This window comes from Microcaecilia unicolor, chromosome 1 (assembly GCF_901765095.1).
Source record: "Microcaecilia unicolor chromosome 1, aMicUni1.1, whole genome shotgun sequence".
In the NCBI taxonomy this organism is placed as follows: Eukaryota; Metazoa; Chordata; class Amphibia; order Gymnophiona; family Siphonopidae; genus Microcaecilia; species Microcaecilia unicolor.
Window position 1 is genome coordinate 615,024,618 of NC_044031.1, and position 20,124 is coordinate 615,044,741.

Sequence of the window (20,124 nt, forward strand, 5' to 3'; positions counted from 1 at the left end):
GGGGTGGAGTCATATGTGGTGACCCCGCCCATAATGAGTACCGGCACTTTGCGATAAATAATTCGGTTTTGGGTTGCTGTTTGGGCACTCAGTCTCTAAAAGGTTCGCCATCACTGGTCTATAAGGTCTGACATGTAGGCCGGGGCTTCCCTGTGTATGATCTTGTGGACCAGGGTGCAAACTTTGAACACTATTCGTTCTTTTGATGGGAGCCAATGTAGTTTTTCTCTTAGGGGTTTGGCGCTTTCGTATTTCGCTTTCCCAAATATGAGTCTGGCTGCTGTGTTTTGAGCGGTTTGAAGTTTCTTAGTGATTTGTTCTTTGCATCCGGCATAGATGGCATTGCAGTAGTCCAGGTGGCTTAGCACCATTGATTGTACCAGGCTGCAGAATACTTCCCTTGGGAAGAAAGGTTTGATCCTTTTAAGTTTCCACATTGAGTGGAACATTTTATTTACTGTATTTTTCACATGATCTTCGAGTGTGAGATTTCGGTCAATTGTGACTCCCAGAATTTTCAGACTGTCAGAGACCGGAAGGGTGTAATCTGGGGTGTTTATGGTATTGTGTTTGTTTGTATTATATTGTGAGGATAGGATGAGACACTGTGTTTTTTCTGCGTTTAGTTTTAGTTGGAATGCATCTGCCCGTGATTGTTGAGTTAATTATCCAAGTTTTGTTTGTGGAGCGGTGGGGGGGAGGGGTGGGACTAATGAACCTGAAAGTAAATTGTGGTGATGGTGGGAGGAGTGTGAAGCTGAAGGTTCTTTCAGAAGACCTAATACCTTACTGGCCATGCCCATAACACAAAGCTTTAGCACAGTCACTTCAGAAGAAAACAGAGGTTTGCTTGCTTTAACCCCTGCTGGCTGGAAGGAGGCAGAAGCATGAACGGGCTCTTCTGCTTGCTGGTGTACCAATGATGTTATCAGCGGGCAAAATGCATCAGATTAAAGGGCGAAGGAAAGCACTGGGATCCAGGAAGAATAGAAAGTTGACACGTGAGTATGGAAAACATAAAAGGAATTCTTAGGTAATTAAAGCAGTCCTGTGTTCACATTATTACAAAGCTTGGTGGTAAGACATGGGAGGTTGGTCCTAGGTGTTAGAATAAGTGATCAGAACCTGCATATTGTGACAGGGAGCAGAACCCAAGTCCTTAAGGGCCCCTGTCACAGGGTTAGGACCCTATAATAAGGAGAATGTTAACAGAAGAGAATATGTGTGGGTCCCTTTAAAGGCTGGGGGAGGGGGAGCATAAAGTAAAACCTTGGTGTCTGTCTCAGCATGTTGGGAAACCTAGCTCAGTGTCTGTTTCAGCATGTTGGGCAACCTAGCTCCACCCAGGAGGCTTAAGGCTCCAATTCCAGGGAAGGGTGATCCTTTGCCATGAGTGGGAAAGTGCGGGGTACAAATGTAACAAAAATAAAAAATAAAATAAATAATTTCCTGTGAGACATATAAACTCCCTTGGGTTAGGACAAGGGGAATGAGCAGGAAGGTTGAAAGGAAACCAATTCAGAGCTGGAATGGAGAAAGCCGGGCTGAGAGTCCTTGGAGAAAAGTCTTGTCATGAGAAGTACTGAGGGAAAATCTGGAATGGAACAAAACCTTTACTGGTAGCTGGGAAGAGCTGGAACTTAAAAAAAGGTATGGAAGAGCTGTGTACTTTGAATGCAGCCAAGGCACACACATGAACTCAGGGAAAAAGCTGAAGGTTGCTGATTTGTTTTTATTTTAACTGAGATCAGGTGGAAGTTTCCTGATATTATTAATTTTTGTTAAAGTTTTGTTTTACCAGCTGAGAGTTGAGGATAGTTACCTATATGATGAACTGCTGAAAAAAGTCTTGAAGTTTGATAGTGAGGCAGTGAGCAAAAGAAATTGAATAATTCTGAGAAATCATATGAAGGGTTAATTTTGTTTAAAGGTGCTCAGATATTATTTTAAATTCTCAGTTCTGCTAGCAAGTGAAGGAATGTTATCTGGTTTAAGTTATTTACATTTGCTGGGCTGGGTTAGAAAGGTCAGACACAGGAATTTCTTTCAACCTTGTGAGGGATGGATTGCTAAGCAAACACATGTATTCTATTATGAGCCGGTATATAGCAGGCTGTTTGTTTAGGATTAGTTTAAAATGCTTAGAAGAAATACTGTTTAGAGAGAGGCAATAGATTAGTATTTACAAGTTTTTGATATTTAGAATATGTTTACTCTGTGTAGTTAAATGTAGAATGTCTGTTAAATTCTGTATTACTCTTTGTCTGCTGTTTAAGACTGCAGTTGAGGAGATCAACATGTGGTTAGACTTATCTGCAGTTCTGGCTGGTTTAATATATAAGCTGATAGGTGAACGAGGTCAGGGCTAGTTAGCTCTCGTCTCCTTGATTAATTATAAGCTAAGTGTAGGACTGGGTCAGTTTGAGGAATACCAAACCTATGTAACTGATATTTCAAAAGTAATGATTGGTTGAGGCAAGGTGACCAATCTATTCCTTAAACCAATTGGGAGTAAAGGGGGCTAGGCTAGGAGGAGGGCTTAGGACCCTATTTAAGTAGGAGCAGAAGCAGTTTACGTCAGAAGGAGCTCAGAAGAAAGGAAGAAAGCTGGAAGACAACAGGAGAGACAGCATAAGAAGAGAAGCAGCTGAGACAAAGACACAGAGAGCTGAGAGAAAGACACAAAGAGCTAAGAGAGGAGAAGAGAGCTAGAACTGATGTCCTGCTTTGTTTGCTGGCAAATAAAGAAGATTTCTCTCTCATTCTGGTGTGTGCTGTCTGACTCCTGAAGCATCACAAATTCCTATCCCAATTCCTGCAACAATTCTTGGTGGCAGCGGTGGGATAATCCTGCATTAATCCCAGCACCCAACTGACTGGAGAACATTTGCCGGGTATGTATTCTGTATTTTGTATTGTAATCCTAGCTAGGAAGTTGTAAACCAGCCCCTCAAGAAAGAGGGAAGGAGAATCTGATCAATTCTCAGCAAAGGCCCTAGTACCTTCTAGTCGCGGGGACTAGAAGCGAAAACGCTTGAGCTTATCTGTATCTGAGAAATTTGAAATTGTTGGGTGGGATTTTCTGTATGGGATGTGTGATGCTTGAATGTTAGAAGAGTGCAGACCTCTTACTGCATTCTCAAAAACTCCTTCCCTCTTTGTGTGTTGTAACTGTAAGCATTATGGGTGGGACATCATCTAGAACAATTGCTACCCCCCTAGATTGTATGCTTAGAAATTTCAAAAAAGGATTTTTAATTAATGACTATGGACAGACTTTAAGCTCAGGTACTTTAAGAACCTTGTGTGAAGTTGAGTGGCCATCTATGGGAGTGGGGTGGCCCCCTAGTGGCAGCTTAGATATTGAAGTAATCCGGAAGGTCTACAGCATAGTAGTAGGAGGACCAGAATATTCTGAACAACTCCCTTATATAGATTCCTGGGACAGCCTTGTGACTGACCCTCCCTCTTGGTTGAAAACTTATATGGGATCCCCAGTAAAATTCATGTTAGGCCGTGTTCAAAGAAAGATTAGAAAATCTAAACTAGAAGAGGGAAAGAGCCCTAGGAAGCCTACCACCCAATCGGTGGCCTCCGCCCCTACCCTGTCTGAGAAACCCATACTCTCTGATGACCCCTCAGACCTTGAGCCGCCACCTTATGGCCCATTGTTGGGGTTCCGTGCCGCCCCCAGAGATCCACGCCACCCAGCCCAAGCCTCTCCAGCACAGGCTTCTCCGGATAGTTCTTCCCCTCCTGTGCCAAACCTGCCACACCCTAGGTTGGACTTTTCACCTGGCCTCTACCCTTCTGTGCCAAATCCTCTCCTGTTAACCTCTGAAGACCCGTTTTGGGTTCCACTCCCTGACTCCTCAACTCCCGACAGCCCAGCCTCTCCTTCTAATACCCCTACCCACTCATCAGGGGCCCGGCATCCCTTTCAATGGACTGATTCACCTGTGACCACCTCTCAGTCTATGAGTACCCCTCCCCATCCCTCAGGGGTTCAACACACCTCCACTGAATGGGTTAGACCTGCTGCAATTACCTTTGAGCATGATAGGAGGGTAGCTCCTAGCTCTACCTCAGGTTCCATTCCCACCTCCTCGAGAGTTCTGCCACTTCGTCAGGTAACTACCACTCGACCGGATCCTAATAATCAGGGTCAGGTTATACAGGCACAGGCCTATCAGTATGTACCCTTCACAACCACCGATCTCCTGAATTGGAAGACGCATTATCCCTCTTATACTGAAAAGCCTCAGGCGGTGGTGGACCTAGTGACTAGCATTATGGCCACCCATAACCCAACCTGGACTGATTGTCAACAACTTCTCCTGACCCTCTTCACAACTGAGGAGAGGCGGAAGATTTTGCAAAATGCTGAGGCCATCACGCGAGAGCGTGTCCCCGGGGGGATACAGGACCCAGAGGGATGGGTTAGAGCTCGGTTTCCTCGCGCAGCTCCAGATTGGGATCCAAATGATGGGCAGCACTATGAACTGTTGTCTGGCTATTGCCGGGACTTACTGGAAGGTATGAGGAAAGGCATAAAGAGGCCCATTAATCTGGCAAAGGTCTCTGAAATTCTCCAAGGGGCAACTGAATCCCCTGGGGCCTTCTTAGAGCGACTAATTGAAGCCTACAGAACATACACCCCATTTGACCCTGAAGCCCAAGAAAACCAGAGAATGGTGAATAGCGCATTGGTGGCCCAGAGTATGCCAGATATCCGGAAGAAGTTGCAGCGTCAGGAGGGATTCGCAGGGATGAATACCACCCAGCTAATTGAGATCGCAACCAAGGTTTTCATTAATAGAGATCAGGAGGTGCGCCGAGAGGCTGACCGGAAGATGCAGAAGAAGGCCGACCTTTTAGCGGCAGCCATTACTAATTCCACTCTTAATCGAGGTCGACCTCTAGCTAATGGGAAGCCAAAGTGGGACCCCGGACCACCAGCCAGGCTCCGAGATTCCTTCAATCAATCCCGGCCAAGGGGGGAGAATCCCAGACCAAGATTGGAGAGGGATCAGTGTGCCTATTGTAAGGAAAGAGGGCACTGGAAAGATGAATGCCCCCAGAGGCGCCAGGGACTGAGAAGGGGACCAGGAGATCGAGGAAGCCGAGGCCGAGTTCGAGAGGGAAGATATGAGCCTCCTGAATCTGACATCATCGGGATAGCCGAGATGGCAGAATGGGACGAATAGGACAGACCGGGTTCCTACAAACTGGGCTCCCAGGAACCTATGGTCGAGTTAACTATAGGGAGCCGCTCAATTCCATTCATGATTGATACAGGAGCGGAACATTCTGTTGTGACGGAGCGATTAGCGCCTGTGTCTGGAAAAACTGTCCGAGTGGTGGGTGCCACGGGGGTGCAGAACCGGAGGCCCTTCCTGACAACCCGTAGATGCCAATTGGGCTCACACATAGTCACTCATGAATTCCTGTATATGCCAGACTGTCCAATCCCTTTGTTAGGTCGAGACCTGCTGTCCAAGCTTAGGGCCCAAATTTCCTTTGACTCTGATGGCCAGACTTCAGTCTCCTTTCGGCCCCCAACATCCAGCCCTAAGGGTATACTGAGTTTCTGTTGCCCTCTTGAAGAAGAATGGCGGCTGCATCAGTCGCAGGGCCAAGTTGACCTACCCCTGGCAGACAGCTTTCAGGTCAGTGGGGTATGGGCAGAAGATAATTCCCCAGGGTTGGCCCGAAATATTCCTCCTGTACATGTAGACTTACTTCCAAGTGCCTGGCCAATCCATCTTCGCCAATACCCAATTCCCAGAAAGGCTCTGGAAGGGATTCAAGTACATTTGAATCGTCTGTTATCCCATGGAATTATTCGACCTTGCCAGTCTCCATGGAATACGCCACTATTGCCAGTTCAGAAGCCAGGGACTGAGGATTACCGGCCAGTCCAAGACTTACGAGTGGTTAACAAATCCACTATTTCATTACACCCTGTAGTGCCTAATCCATATGTCCTGCTAGGATTGATACCTTCTGGAGCTACCCATTTCACAACACTAGATTTAAAAGATGCCTTCTTTTGTATTCGGGTGGCCCCCGCCAGTCAATTGCTTTTTGCCTTTCAATGGGAAAACCCAGTAACAGGAAGGAAGCTTCAGTATACATGGACCCGCCTGCCACAGGGGTTCAAGAATTCCCCCACTATTTTTGGGACAGCCCTAGGACAAGACCTTAAGACTTTTAAATCTGAGCCTTCCAGGCGAGTTTTACTTCAGTATGTAGATGATCTCCTGATTGCAGCAGTGACTCAGGAAGAGTGTTTTGAGGCTACCAGAGAATTGCTGGAGCTACTCTTGGATGCAGGCTATAAGGTCTCACGCTCAAAGGCCCAACTTTGTCAGTCAGAAGTGAAGTATCTGGGCTTTTGCATTTCCCAGGGAAGTCGGAGATTGGATGCTAGTAGGAAGCAAGCAGTAGCTGCAATTCTCCAACCCAAGTCCAGAAGGGAAGTTAGGGAATTTCTGGGAGCAGCCGGATTCTGCAGAATTTGGATTCCAAATTTTGCATTGATGGCGAAACCCCTATACCAAGCCACAAAGGGGGGTGAAAAGGAACCATTTGAATGGGGATCTACTGCTCAACAATCCTTCATTGCCATAAAGAAAGCCCTACTCCAAGCCCCTGCGTTAGGCCTTCCTGATGTGGAGAAACCTTTCTCATTGTATGTCCATGAGAGACAGGGGGTTGCTCTGGGTGTGCTGACCCAGATGATGGGATCCTGGCAGAGGCCTGTTGCATACCTGTCTAAACAGCTGGATGGAGTGGCTAAAGGATGGCCAGCCTGCATGAGGGCCATTGCAGCAACAGCCTTACTGGTCCAGGAAGCTGATAAGTTGACCTTGGGGCAAGAACTGGTTGTTAAAGTCCCCCATGCAGTTCTCACCCTCATGGAGTATAAGGGCAACCACTGGTTTACAAATAACCGCATGGTTAAGTACCAAGCTAGTTTGTGTGAGAATCCACGGATACACCTGGAAACAGGGGCTACATTCAATCCCGCCACTCTTTTGCCAGCATCTGAGGGACCACCGGATCATGACTGTATCCAAACCATGGATGAAGTGTATTCCAGTCGACCAGATCTTAAAGATGTTCCATGGAGGGACCCAGATGTAATTTATTTCACAGATGGAAGCAGTTATGTGGAGAACTCCAAGCGACTGGCAGGCTATGCTGTGGTGACAGAAGACAAGGTGATAGAAGCAAGAGCCCTGCCCCAAGGAACTTCAGCTCAGAAAGCAGAACTTGTGGCCCTCATACGAGCTCTGGAGTTAGCAGCAGGACTGGTAACCAACATTTATACTGATTCCAAATATGCCTTCACAACTCTACATGCTCATGGAGCTTTGTATAAGGAAAAGGGACTCATAAATGCTGCAGGCCAACCTGTTAAGTATGGACCTGAAATACTTCAGTTGCTAGAGGCTGTGTGGGCCCCTAAGAAGGTAGCTGTCATTCATTGCAGGGGACACCAAAGAATAGATACTCCAGTGGCCCGAGGGAACCGTCATGCTGATCGGGTGGCCAAGGAAGCTGCTCGAGGACCCCCAGCAAGTACTGTGACCCCCCTGTTCCAAATTCGATTGCAAGAATGGACACCTATGTATACCCAAATGGAAGAGAAATGGGCTCAAGAAGAAGGTGCAGTAAGGAGACCTGATGGCTGGTTACATCTCCCTGATACCAGAGTTCTGGTGCCACGCCACCTAGCTTGGCCTGTAGTGTCTCAAGCTCATGACCTATCACACTTAGGGAAAACAGCACTAGCCCGCCTACTCAATCGAGTAGTGGTGCTGGAAGGATTGGATAGTCTGGTTGCCACTGCCTCTGCCCGATGTACTCTCTGTGCCCAGAATAATGCTCGTCAGGGACCCCGTATTCCACCAGGAGTTCAGTTTAGAGGACTAACACCCTTTGAGTCCCTAGTTATAGACTTCACAGAAATGCCCAGGAGTGGTAGGTTCCGATACCTCTTAGTCATGGTCTGTACCTTTTCTGGGTGGGTGGAAGCATATCCTACAGTCACTGAGAAAGCCACAGAAGTAGCTCGAGCCCTCCTTAGGGATGTCATCCCCAGGTATGGACTGCCTCTTGCCATAGGTTCAGATAATGGTCCCGCCTTTGTTGAAGCTACACTTCAGGCCCTGTCCCGCGCTTTGCGCATTACCTGGAAATTGCATTGTGCCTATCGTCCCCAGAGTTCAGGGCAGGTTGAGCGGGCAAACAGAACCTTGAAAAATAGCCTAGCAAAGATTTGTCAGGAAACCCAATTGAAATGGCCACAGGCACTGCCACTAGCCCTTTTCCGTCTCCGATGCACTCCAACTAAAGGAACAGCCCTCTCTCCCTTTGAAATTGTGTATGGGAAGCCCCCAGCCATTTTACAGGGAATTAAGGGAGACATAGGGATTTTAGGGTCTGCCCAGGTGCAGGAGCAGGTAGCCCTCCTGGGTAAGATAATTTCTGAGCTTCAGTCTTATGTGAGAGAAATAAACCCTGTCCCCTTCCAGGCTCAGGTACATTCCTTCCTGCCAGGGGATAGAGTTTGGGTGAAAGACTGGAGGCTCCAGCCTTTGGGGCCCCGATGGAAAGGACCTTTTACTGTTTTGCTTTCTACCCCTACAGCTGTGAAGGTCGCAGGGATAACTCCATGGGTCCATTGGTCTCGAATTAAGTCTGCTGACCAGACTGAGCCCAGCACGGATCAGACGGAGCCTAAACAGTGGAGAGCAGAAAGAGATCCAGCGGAGCCATTGAAGTTGCGCCTGACCCGAATCAAAGAATCTACTAGCTGAAAAGAAGGGTCAACTGCATACTGCAGGAGCGGCTGAACTTCGGCTTCATACTGAGACTCTTTCTTGCCTGATTCTGGCTTTCTTGGAATTTGAAAGCTTGATCCTTGTCAGTTGAGGGTCTATCCCAACTGGTATAAGAACTCAAAGACTGAGAACATTATATGAGAGTAATCTGTGATTAGCACAGACTGTTGAAATATTACTGCTTAATTAGTTTGCTGTATTTGTTTTAGATTAGGAAGAAAGAAAATGTTATTCCTAGTTAGGACCACTATAATCTCCAGAGTCTGAGTTGTGAGACTTATCTCTGCATAAGCTGATTTTAGTCTCAAAGGGGGGAATGAGGCAGTGAGCAAAAGAAATTGAATAATTCTGAGAAATCATATGAAGGGTTAATTTTGTTTAAAGGTGCTCAGATATTATTTTAAATTCTCAGTTCTGCTAGCAAGTGAAGGAATGTTATCTGGTTTAAGTTATTTACATTTGCTGGGCTGGGTTAGAAAGGTCAGACACAGGAATTTCTTTCAACCTTGTGAGGGATGGATTGCTAAGCAAACACATGTATTCTATTATGAGCCGGTATATAGCAGGCTGTTTGTTTAGGATTAGTTTAAAATGCTTAGAAGAAATACTGTTTAGAGAGAGGCAATAGATTAGTATTTACAAGTTTTTGATATTTAGAATATGTTTACTCTGTGTAGTTAAATGTAGAATGTCTGTTAAATTCTGTATTACTCTTTGTCTGCTGTTTAAGACTGCAGTTGAGGAGATCAACATGTGGTTAGACTTATCTGCAGTTCTGGCTGGTTTAATATATAAGCTGATAGGTGAACGAGGTCAGGGCTAGTTAGCTCTCGTCTCCTTGATTAATTATAAGCTAAGTGTAGGACTGGGTCAGTTTGAGGAATACCAAACCTATGTAACTGATATTTCAAAAGTAATGATTGGTTGAGGCAAGGTGACCAATCTATTCCTTAAACCAATTGGGAGTAAAGGGGGCTAGGCTAGGAGGAGGGCTTAGGACCCTATTTAAGTAGGAGCAGAAGCAGTTTACGTCAGAAGGAGCTCAGAAGAAAGGAAGAAAGCTGGAAGACAACAGGAGAGACAGCATAAGAAGAGAAGCAGCTGAGACAAAGACACAGAGAGCTGAGAGAAAGACACAAAGAGCTAAGAGAGGAGAAGAGAGCTAGAACTGATGTCCTGCTTTGTTTGCTGGCAAATAAAGAAGATTTCTCTCTCATTCTGGTGTGTGCTGTCTGACTCCTGAAGCATCACAAATTCCTATCCCAATTCCTGCAACAATAGTATTCAGGGTGTGGTGGCTGGTGAAAGCTGAGCCCAAGAGTAAGAGAAAGACGCTAATCTTGTTTAAAACCCCCAATTTTAAGCGCAGTTGTCTAAAGAGCAGAGCAAGTGCTGAGGCGAGCAGTAATTTCCAAGGTGAATCTGGTATGCATGTTCACTAGCTTAGCCATGGAGAGGAAGCTGAGGATAATTTGCAAAAATGTCCAACATGCTGTGAGTTTGTTTATATATGAGAAGATAGAAGATTCAACTATTAAGTTACATGCATAAGAAGAGGGCGTGACTGTTTTTAGGTACTGTGCCAGTGTGGAAACATTGTTTTGTTTTTCTCTTCCTGAGTGGACAAGGGACTGAGAAGAGAGACCTGGACAGCTTGGTTTCTGGTTCAAAAGTCCTTTTCCACACCGGCAGAAGATGTGGTGGAGGCCACACCTGATCCTTTTCAGTCTACTGGAGGCTTCAGAGTACCCAGGGGAGCAATGTCATCCTGCTCAAACCCTAGCTGGACCGTCTAAAGTATAATAATATTCATCTACGCAGGATGGCAGAGAACGAGAGAAAACCAATATAACTTGACCTGGATAAGAAGATAATGAAGTCAAGCTTCTACAGCTAGCAGCTTAGCAAAATAGATCAGAAAAACTAGGCAGAGTGGGTGGGCCAATTGGTCTTTACCATTATTTATTTAAAATTAATTTTACTGCCTACTGGCATCATCAGAACATCTACTATAGCACTATGTTAACAGCAAGTATTTAAACTTCCAAAGGGTATGAAGTAGTTTCATTATGCTGTGGGTATGACATGATTGGGCTGTGCTATGGGTGTGATCTAGTCACGCAGCTAGCTCTTGTTCAAACCTTAAGGCTGAGGGCAGCAGTCCGTATTACTGGTAGCATTGCCAAAGGGATGTGGCCGATTACAGACTGTTCTAATCAGACCACATTGTGATACTGCAGCAATACACTCAACCCTTGTGTCATCAACCTTGTGTTGGAATAAGATCATAAGCATACTCTGTTGGAGTAAGATCATAAACATACTCCAATACATTCCAACCTGGTTGATGAAGGGACCCACACATACTCTCTTCTGTTAACATCCTCCTTATTATAGGGTCCTAATCCTGTGACAGGAGCTCTTAAGACTTGGGCTCTGCTCCATGTCACAATGCCCCCTCCTTACCCATCTTCAAATCTCTGCTTAAAACTCACCTCTTCAATGCTGCCTTCGGCGCCTAACCGCTCGAGATAGATAGAATGCCCCAATCTATCCACCCTATCAGATTAACTGTTCACTCGTCCTCTAGATTGTTCACTTGTCTTTAGATTGTTCTCTTGTCCTTAGATTGTAAGCTCTTTGAGCAGGGACCGTCCTTCTATGTTTAAATTGTACAGCGCTGCGTAACCCTAGTAGCGCTTTAGAAATGCTAGTTAGTAGTAGTAGTAGTAGTAATATGCGGCTTCTGATCACTTAGCCTAACACCCAGCACCAACCTCCCATGTCTTACCACCAAGCTTTGTAATAATGATCTTCTCATTCTCAGCTCTCCTCTGTCAAGGACTATCCCTGTCAATAGTTTTGCTGATAATGTGGCACACTATCCCTTCTCTACTTAAAGGGAAAGGGAAATGGGACTTGATATACCGCCTTTCTGAGGTTTTTTTTTTTTTTTGCAACTATATTCAAAGCGGTTTACATATATTCAGGTACTTATTTTGTACCAGGGACAATGGAGGGTTAAGTGACTTGCCCAGAGTCACAAGGAGCTGCAGTGGGAATCAAACTCAGTTCACCAGGATCAAAGTCCACTGCACTAACCACTAGGCTATTCCTCCACTCCACATACAAAAGGGATGCACATCTACATCACCAGGATGTCAGTTCAGGGGTGGGGATTTTTGTGATAGCCTTCTCATTGTTATGAATGTTGATTGAACTAGTTTAACTCAATAGAACAGTTTTTGGAAGCATTCAGTGTTGTTTGACAGTTAGGAATACTTGCTCATTGTTTTGATTGAGTTGACACCAAGTGATGCAATGACAGCTGGCCTAAATTGTGAGCATTATTTTGTGAATGTGTTTCTTGGCGCAGCCCACATTCTGGCTCCCAGGGGACTGCACACCAGCAGAAGGGAACAAAAGAACTGACAGATTGCCAGCATCATTTTCTTCTCTTTTTAAAGAGTCTTTCCCATAAGATGTACTATCCAAGACAATTTACATGTAGCATGGAAGAGAATATTTTGGCTACATTGTAATACTGCTTGAAATCTAGAAAAAAAGCATTGCTATTTATGGCAGAACATAAAGAAGATTATAGATGGGACTGCACCCAGGGCCGTGCCTAGGGTCTCTGGCGCCCCCCCTGCAGACTATCAGTTGGCGTCCCGTCCCGTCCCCCCCCCCCACCCCCCCGTGTGGCACAAGATGCAAAGGAAATAGGAGCTGAAAGATGGAGTGCATCTTTGTGGGATTGCTCAACAAATAGATCACAAATTATTTTTTATGATCTTTAACCATGAAAATAATCGCTCACCACTTGCCACACTGAAAGGAATTGTCAGCAATAGTCTTAGAAACAAATTGCTATACATTGCAAAATAAGATAGCAGATGTAAATTCTCAAAGTGGACATATTCCAAACGCTAAAATGAAAATAAAATGATTTTTTTCTACCTTTGTTGTCTGGTGACTTTCTTTTTCTGATCATGCTGGCCCAGTATCTGATTCTGCTGCTATCTGTCCTCTTAACTCCATTTCCAGGGCTTCCTTTCCATTTATTTCTTTACTGTCCTCCTTTCTTCTTCATCTCTTGCTCTATATCCATTTCCAGCAATTTCTCCTCTCTCCCTGGGCCCTGTCCTCCCATCCATGTCCATCCATGTCCCTCTCTGCCCTTCCCTCCTCCATCCATAGCCAGCAATTTTCCTCTCTCCCCTCCCCTCCATTTCCAGCAATTTCTCCTCTCCCTGGGCCCTGCCCTCCCATCCATGTCCCTCTCTGCCCTTCCCCCCTCCATCCATAGCCAGCAATTCTCCTCTCTCCCCTCCCCTCCATTTCCAGCAATTTCTCCTCTCCCTGGGCCCTGCCGTCCCATCCTTGTCCCTCTCTGCCCTTCCCTCCTCCATCCATAGCCAGCAATTTTCCTCTCTCCCCTCCCCTCCATTTCCAGCAATTTCTCCTCTCCCTGGGCCCTGCCCTCCCATCCATGTCCCTCTCTGCCCTTCCCTCCTCCATCCATAGCCAGCAATTCTTCTCTCTCCCCTCCCCTCCATTTCCAGCAATTTCTCCTCTCCCTGGGCCCTGTCCTCCCATCCATGCCTCTCTGCCCTTCCCTTATCTCAGCTCCGCGCCCTGGGGCCTTTAAATCTTTTACCTCCGGTCGCAGCAGCGTCAGTGAAAGCGCTGCCGACATCTCTCTTCCCTTCGCGCTCGTTGGTTTCCTCAGTGTCCCGCCTTCTTCTAACGTCAGAAGAAGGCGGGACACTGAGGGAACCAACGAGCGCGAAGGGAAGGGAGACGTCGGCAGCGCTTTCACTGATGCTGCTGTGACCGTCGGAGCCACAGAGGTAATAGGTTTAAAGGCCTCGGCGGCGCGGAGCTCAGGTAAGCGGCGAAGGTAAGCACCGCGGCGGTGCCCTCCAGAGGTCGGCGCCCCCCTGCGGTGCTTACCGTGTTGGCACGGCCCTGACTGCACCCCACACTAAGTAAATTTGCCTTTCTGGGACTTTTGCATCCATAGGTTAACAGGAGAGAGCAGCACCTGAATAGGCACTGATGAGCCTTCCTAGAAGCGGATCCAAACAGGAGATCGCTACAACATGGGTAAGATGTTGCACCCATCAGGAGAAGGCAGCAGAGAGTACCAATCACTGAGGATGAGGACACACTTCTAGGTCTGCTGACAGTTCAAAGTTTCTGAACCAGAATTAATTCTAGCCCAGGCCCATCTTCCTAGAATTTAAGCATCTTTGTTTCATGGAAAGAGAATTGTATTGTATATAACCATCGCTGCAAAGAAGCCAGAATCATTGTGCACACATCTGCACTGTCACAATTTTACCTTAAAGAAGCAGGGAACTATTTGACACCTTATTTACATATAGGATGAAAGTTGGATTTCCATGCAAACTTTGCAGTTGCAACCCTGAAGTCATCATATCTATGAGAAAGCCCTGGGGGTAATATGAATGGCATAGCAGATACAATCCTAAAAGGTACGACACTGAAAGGTTAAATGATGGCCACTGGGGAAAGGGCACTGGAGGTTGGAGGTTGGGATCTATATGGAAATTTATTTGTACATCTACCCAATTGCATTATCACTGCTGAGCAGACAGGATGGGACATTTAGATCTTTCTGACCTATCAATACAGAAAAATAAAGTTTGCTCTTAGAGGGAAATGCACTTAAAATTAAATAATTTAACAACTGAAACCTCAGAGCTCTTGATAGCATTTTCTCTTTATGTATACGCTATTCTATTATACAGAGAATCATTTCTATCATTGGTTTCAAGGGGAAACAGTGAAATATACTCCATTTGATGAAAAATGCCTGAAACTGATGGAACATTCGCAACACTTCAAAAATGGAAGCTGTTTGAAAGAAGTTCTTGATTCCTTTTTGATCATGGTAATGACTGGATGTTAGAACATAGATTTATTGCAATTTTGGAATAATTTTGCTAGTATCAGGGGATATTTGGAATTGCACTCTAATAATAATTTTTTTTTTTTTTTTTAGGAACAGTCATTTTTCTCCAAATGGAGGTTTTTTCACTGTTTATTTTTTCCCCTTAACTTGAAACCGATGATAGAAATGATGCTCTATATAACAGAATAGTGCATACATAAAGAGAAAAACGCTATCAGGAGCTCTAATGTTTGAGTTGTTAAATTACTTAATTTTACGTGCATTGCAAAATTTCCCTCTAAGAGCAAACTTTATTTTTGTGTATTGATTAGTTATAGTTTGCCTCTCCACAAATAATTGTGATTATTTGATCTTTCTGATCTGCCATTTAAGTTATTTTATTTTAATTATTTAAAAAACCTTATGTCTCACCTATCAAAAAATAAATCTAAGCAGGTTACAATATTACATATCTAGTAAAATCTATTAGAGGCAAAATATCTCCATTACTATGATACTTATAAGTTGACAGAGGAAAAGACTTCAGACCCTCGGTAACAGGAACAGCGCTGGATATATAAATTGAGATCTTTAATGCCTCAAGGCTTAAACAGTAAACTTGAATGGAAAGTGTTCCTTTAAGAGTAGTTGAGCCAGATATTTGGCCCTTTAAATGTTTCATAGTTATGATAGGCGGGAGACAAGCAGGAAGTGATTTAAAGGTCTTCTGCCTAGCGTCAGGTGCCATAATTAAGACAGCTGGCGGTTTTGGAAGGTGACTACCAATTGTTCACATAGGAGTGTTAGCCAATTACTCTCCTCCCATAGATGATAACTTGTTTCAAGAGAATATTCTTACTGTTGCAGGTGCTGTGAAGGGTTGTATGGTCCGGCTCCTTAAGAAGTGCTGAGTGAAACAGGAGCTCGCTGTTGAGCATGGACATCCATAATTACTCCAGCACAACCACAGCTAAGTACTTGTATAGTACCGTATATACACAGCATTCAGATGAAAGAATATCATTGCTAGTGCTATAGAGGTTTTTTGACTAATGAGGATTCTCGCCAGCGTGAGCTTAAATTCAGCCACGCAGAGCAGAGCAGAGCAGTCAGCTGTTTCATATAAAAAAAGATTGTCAGCTGTTACCGAGGGTCTGAAGTCTTTTCCTCTATCAACTTATAAGTATCATAGTAATGGAGATACTTTGCCTCTAATAGATCTGATTTGTTTAAATAGTAAATGGGCAAGTGCCAACAATATCTATATATATAAAACTCACCCTCAACGTTCTGAAGACAGTGACGTCAGTGAAGCCAAGCCCTGACTTCCTTCAAAAAGGTTTGAAGGTTCGTGGTGGTGAAGCCACCAAAATCGCTCCGTGCCCCGCCCTCGATGGAGGAGCAATGGCAGAACAACGAAGGGATTGGGAGGGAGGGAGGCGGGGGGGTGGGAAATCGCTACAGGCCTCGCCCTCGAGGGTGGAGCAATGGCAGAACAACCAAGGGGTTGCCAGGGAGGAAGGGAGGCAGGGGGGTGGGAAATCGCTACAGGCCCCGCCCTCGCGTCAAACATCATGACGTTGAGGGCGGAGCAATGCCACAACAATGAAGGGGTTGGCGGGGGGGGGGGGGTTGGCAGGGGGGGTGTTGCCGACGACAACCTTGCTAGCGCCCGTTTCATTTGCTCAGAAACGGGCCTCTTTTACTAGTTGTTAAATATATAGTAAAATATAATCCTAAAACAACAAAAACACAAAACAAATTACAAACCATAATCATACAAAATTAATTATAAACTTGCTGAAGTAGGAAAACCTTAAGATGTTTTCCAAAAGACAGTAAGGAATGAATCTGCCTCAACTCTAATGGTAGAGCATTTCACATAGCTTGACCTGCAACAGAGAACATACGAGTGCAATTTGCTTTAAGACAGACTTGGTGAAACAAAGGGACCGAGTGTTTCTCCTGTGACTGCAAAGATCTAGTAGGGCGATAATCACACAGGGATATTACAATACTTGAGCATCGTTATGTAATGCTTAAAGCATTACATAACGATGCTCTATTAAGTAAAACTAAAACTTAAGTAGAGATGTGTGGTAGCCGTGTTAGTCCACTCTTAAAGGTTATCAATAGAAATCAAACAAAATAAAACATGGAAAAGAAAATAAGATGATACCTTTTTATTGGACATAACTTAATACATTTCTTGATTACCTTTCGAAGGTTGCCCTTTCCAATCTGACGAAGAAGGGCAACCTTCGAAAGCTAATCAAGAAATGTATTAAGTTATGTCCAATAAAAAAGGTATCATCTTATTTTCTTTTCCATGTTTTATTTTGTTTGATTTCTATTGATAAACTAAAACTTTAAACTAAGCACACCACCCAATAGGAAACCAATGTAGTTTCAAAAACAACAGAGAGACACGTTGCTATGTTATTCTGTCATTTTGGATTCCTGTGCTATCATACAAGGCACTGGTGAGGCATTTCAGATGGGGACTGATATAGAGATTTGGAGAACTAATTCTCACTAGGCAGAATTTGACAAAAGGTAGGTCAACAGAAGAATCAAAAACTGTTGGCAGGAGTGCTGAATCTAACACAGATGAAGATAGAATGCCTGTTATTGTCTTACCCTGGCTCCTCAACAGATCTTCTGTTTCGTGCCATGGTGTTCTCTTCAGGGTGACCACTGGCATCGAAGCATCTCTTTGGATTCTTCCTTTGACGATGTTGCAGTTTGCACTGTGCTCCTCTGGGACAGCTGCCATTTTTGGCAAAGTCTGGGCAAAGCAGGGTGTGTTTCTTTTTACACTAAAGTTAAAGAAGCAACAAAATATTTTAGAACATTAATGATGATCAGAATTAATTTTAGGATTCTGGTTAGAGGTACTGAATATAATTAAACATTTCACTTGTGACACTGCTCCATTTAGTTCCCAAAACAGGTGTAATTTCCAATTTCCTTTAGGCAACATTCTCACAACTTCAGGCATGGATAGGTCTTTGGGAAGGCAGTGCCATTGCTGGCCTGTGGAGAAGGAGAAACAAGACACAGAGGGCAGACTCATTTTTTGGACATTATTTTTCCCAGTTTTCATCCTCCCCAAAACCCCAGTCCCCATTTTTGTAGAAAGACCATTGGTGGCCAAGAAAGCAAACATCATGTTTAGTGTGTTATATTGCTCTTAATGACCAGGAATGTTCAATTGTGATGGCATCTCCCCCTAAGTAAAAACAGTCCAAGAAGAAACCAGTCCACTCCCACAATCAAACAAGTCAGAAAAGAACAAGGGTGGGAATGACCACAAAAGGTTGCACCAGGATGAAAAACCAGAGCTTTTATTCAAAATGGTGAAGAACAAACAAACTAGACCTTCCTCAGGGGAACCTCAAACAGGCAATGGTGATATGAATATTGCCAATACAATACAGCTCTGGAGAAACCTTAACACAGGCAACAGTAATATAATTTTTGCTTGCTGATGCATTTTATTTTAGTACGTTAAAAAGTACCAAAGTTTATTGCTTGTTTCAAGTTTCTTTTTTGTTTGATATACCGCTAAAAGGCGACAACCATCAAAGAGGTTTACAAAAATACCTAAATAAGAGAGTCAATGAAAAGAACTACAATGTGCATAGGAAAGAAGAGAGTAAGGAAGGGAGGAGGAGGGAGGGATAGATAGATAAACAAAGTGAGGGTATGGGATAACTGGGTGGGGGGGAGTCAAAGCAGGCTAAATCTCTCAATCCCTGCTCTTGTGTGCAGCAGAGGGCTTATGCTACAGACCCATAGAGGTCACGACTTAAAGTCTGTTTGTGACTGTACATTACGTAGGGGATAGGGAGAGAATTCCAAAGCACGGGTCCAGATATGAAGAATATAGTTTTCCTGAAACAGGCCAGTGGTACTTCACAGGGCACAGGAATACTGAGAATATGTGCAGCAGAATGGAGTTCCCAAGACTGGGTATATGGTAGGAGGTACTGAGACATGATGGGGGGTTGGCCAGTAGTTAGGGTTTTATGAATCATGACAATGATCTTATAATAGACACGTGTATATACAGGTAACCAATGTTCCTGGCCTAAGAGGGGAGTGACATAATTGTATTTACACTTACCCAAAATTAGTTTTACCACCGTTTTCTGCAGTAGTTGTAGTCAACGCAGCTCTCTTTGGCAAATGCCATTAAACAATTCATTGCAATAGTCGATACTGGACATGACAAATGAGTGAGTCAGGATGTGAAGAGTAGCTGTGTCCAGAAATGGTCGAAGGCATGTAGTATATCTAGATTTTCAGAAAGTGAGAGACTCCTGAGAAAATTAAAGAGTCAAGGGATAGGAGGCAAGGTGCTGGTGTGGATTAGGAATTAGTCATTGGACAGAAAACAGAAGGTAGGTTTAAATGGTCATTTCTCTCAATGGAGGAGGGTGAACAGTGGAATGCCTCAGGAATCTGTACTGGGACCGGTACTATTTAACATATTTATAAATGATATGGAAATTGGGATGATAAGTGAGATGATCAAATTTGCAGATGATACAAAACTATTCAAGGTTGTTAAAACATGTGCGGACTGTGAAATATTGAAGGAAGACCTTAGGAAACTGGAAGACTGGGCATTCAAATGGCAGATAAAATTTAATGTGGACAAATGCAAGGTGATGCACATTGGAAAGAATAATCTGTATCATAGTTATCTGATGCTAGGGTCCACCTTAGGGGTCAGTGCTCAAGAAAAATATCTGGGTGTCGTTGTAGATAATACACTGAAATCTTCTGCTCAGTGTGTGGTGGCGGTCAAAAAAAGCAACTAGGATGCTAGGAATTATTAGGAAAGGAATGGTGAATAAGACCGAAAACACTAAAATGCCTTTGTATCACTCCATGGTGTGTCCGCACCTTGAGTATTGAGTTCAGTTCTGGTCGCGGTATCTCAAAAAAGATATAGTGGAATTAGAAAAGGTTCAAAGAACAGCGACCAAAATGATGAAGGGGATGGAAATCCTCTCATATGAGGAAAGGCTAAAGACGTTAGGGCTCTTCAACATGGAAAAGAGACAGATAGGGGAGATATGACTGAACTCTACAAAATCCTCAGTGGTGTAGAATGAGTAAGAAGTAAATCTATTTTTTACTCGTTTCAAAAGTACAAAGACTAGGGGATACTCGAGGAAGTTACATGGAAATACTTTTAAAACAAATAGGAGGAAATATTTTTTCACAACAATAGTTAAGCTCTGGAACTCTTTGCCGGAGGATATAGTAACAGCGGTTAGCGTATCTAGATTTAAAAAAGGTTAGGACAAATTCCTGGAGGAAAAGTCCATAGTCTGCTAT

General features: G+C 44.2%; 1 protein-coding gene across 1 annotated transcript in view; it reads right to left on the minus strand.

The window, feature by feature from the left end:
• ZC3H3 (zinc finger CCCH-type containing 3) overlaps positions 1 to 20,124 on the minus strand; it is a 605,196-nt gene that overhangs the window by 55,092 nt on the left and 529,980 nt on the right. Inside the window, exon 10 of the mRNA XM_030219843.1 lies at positions 17,413 to 17,591. Within this exon, the coding sequence (XP_030075703.1) occupies positions 17,413 to 17,591 (179 nt within the window). The remainder of the gene's footprint in view (positions 1 to 17,412; positions 17,592 to 20,124) is intronic.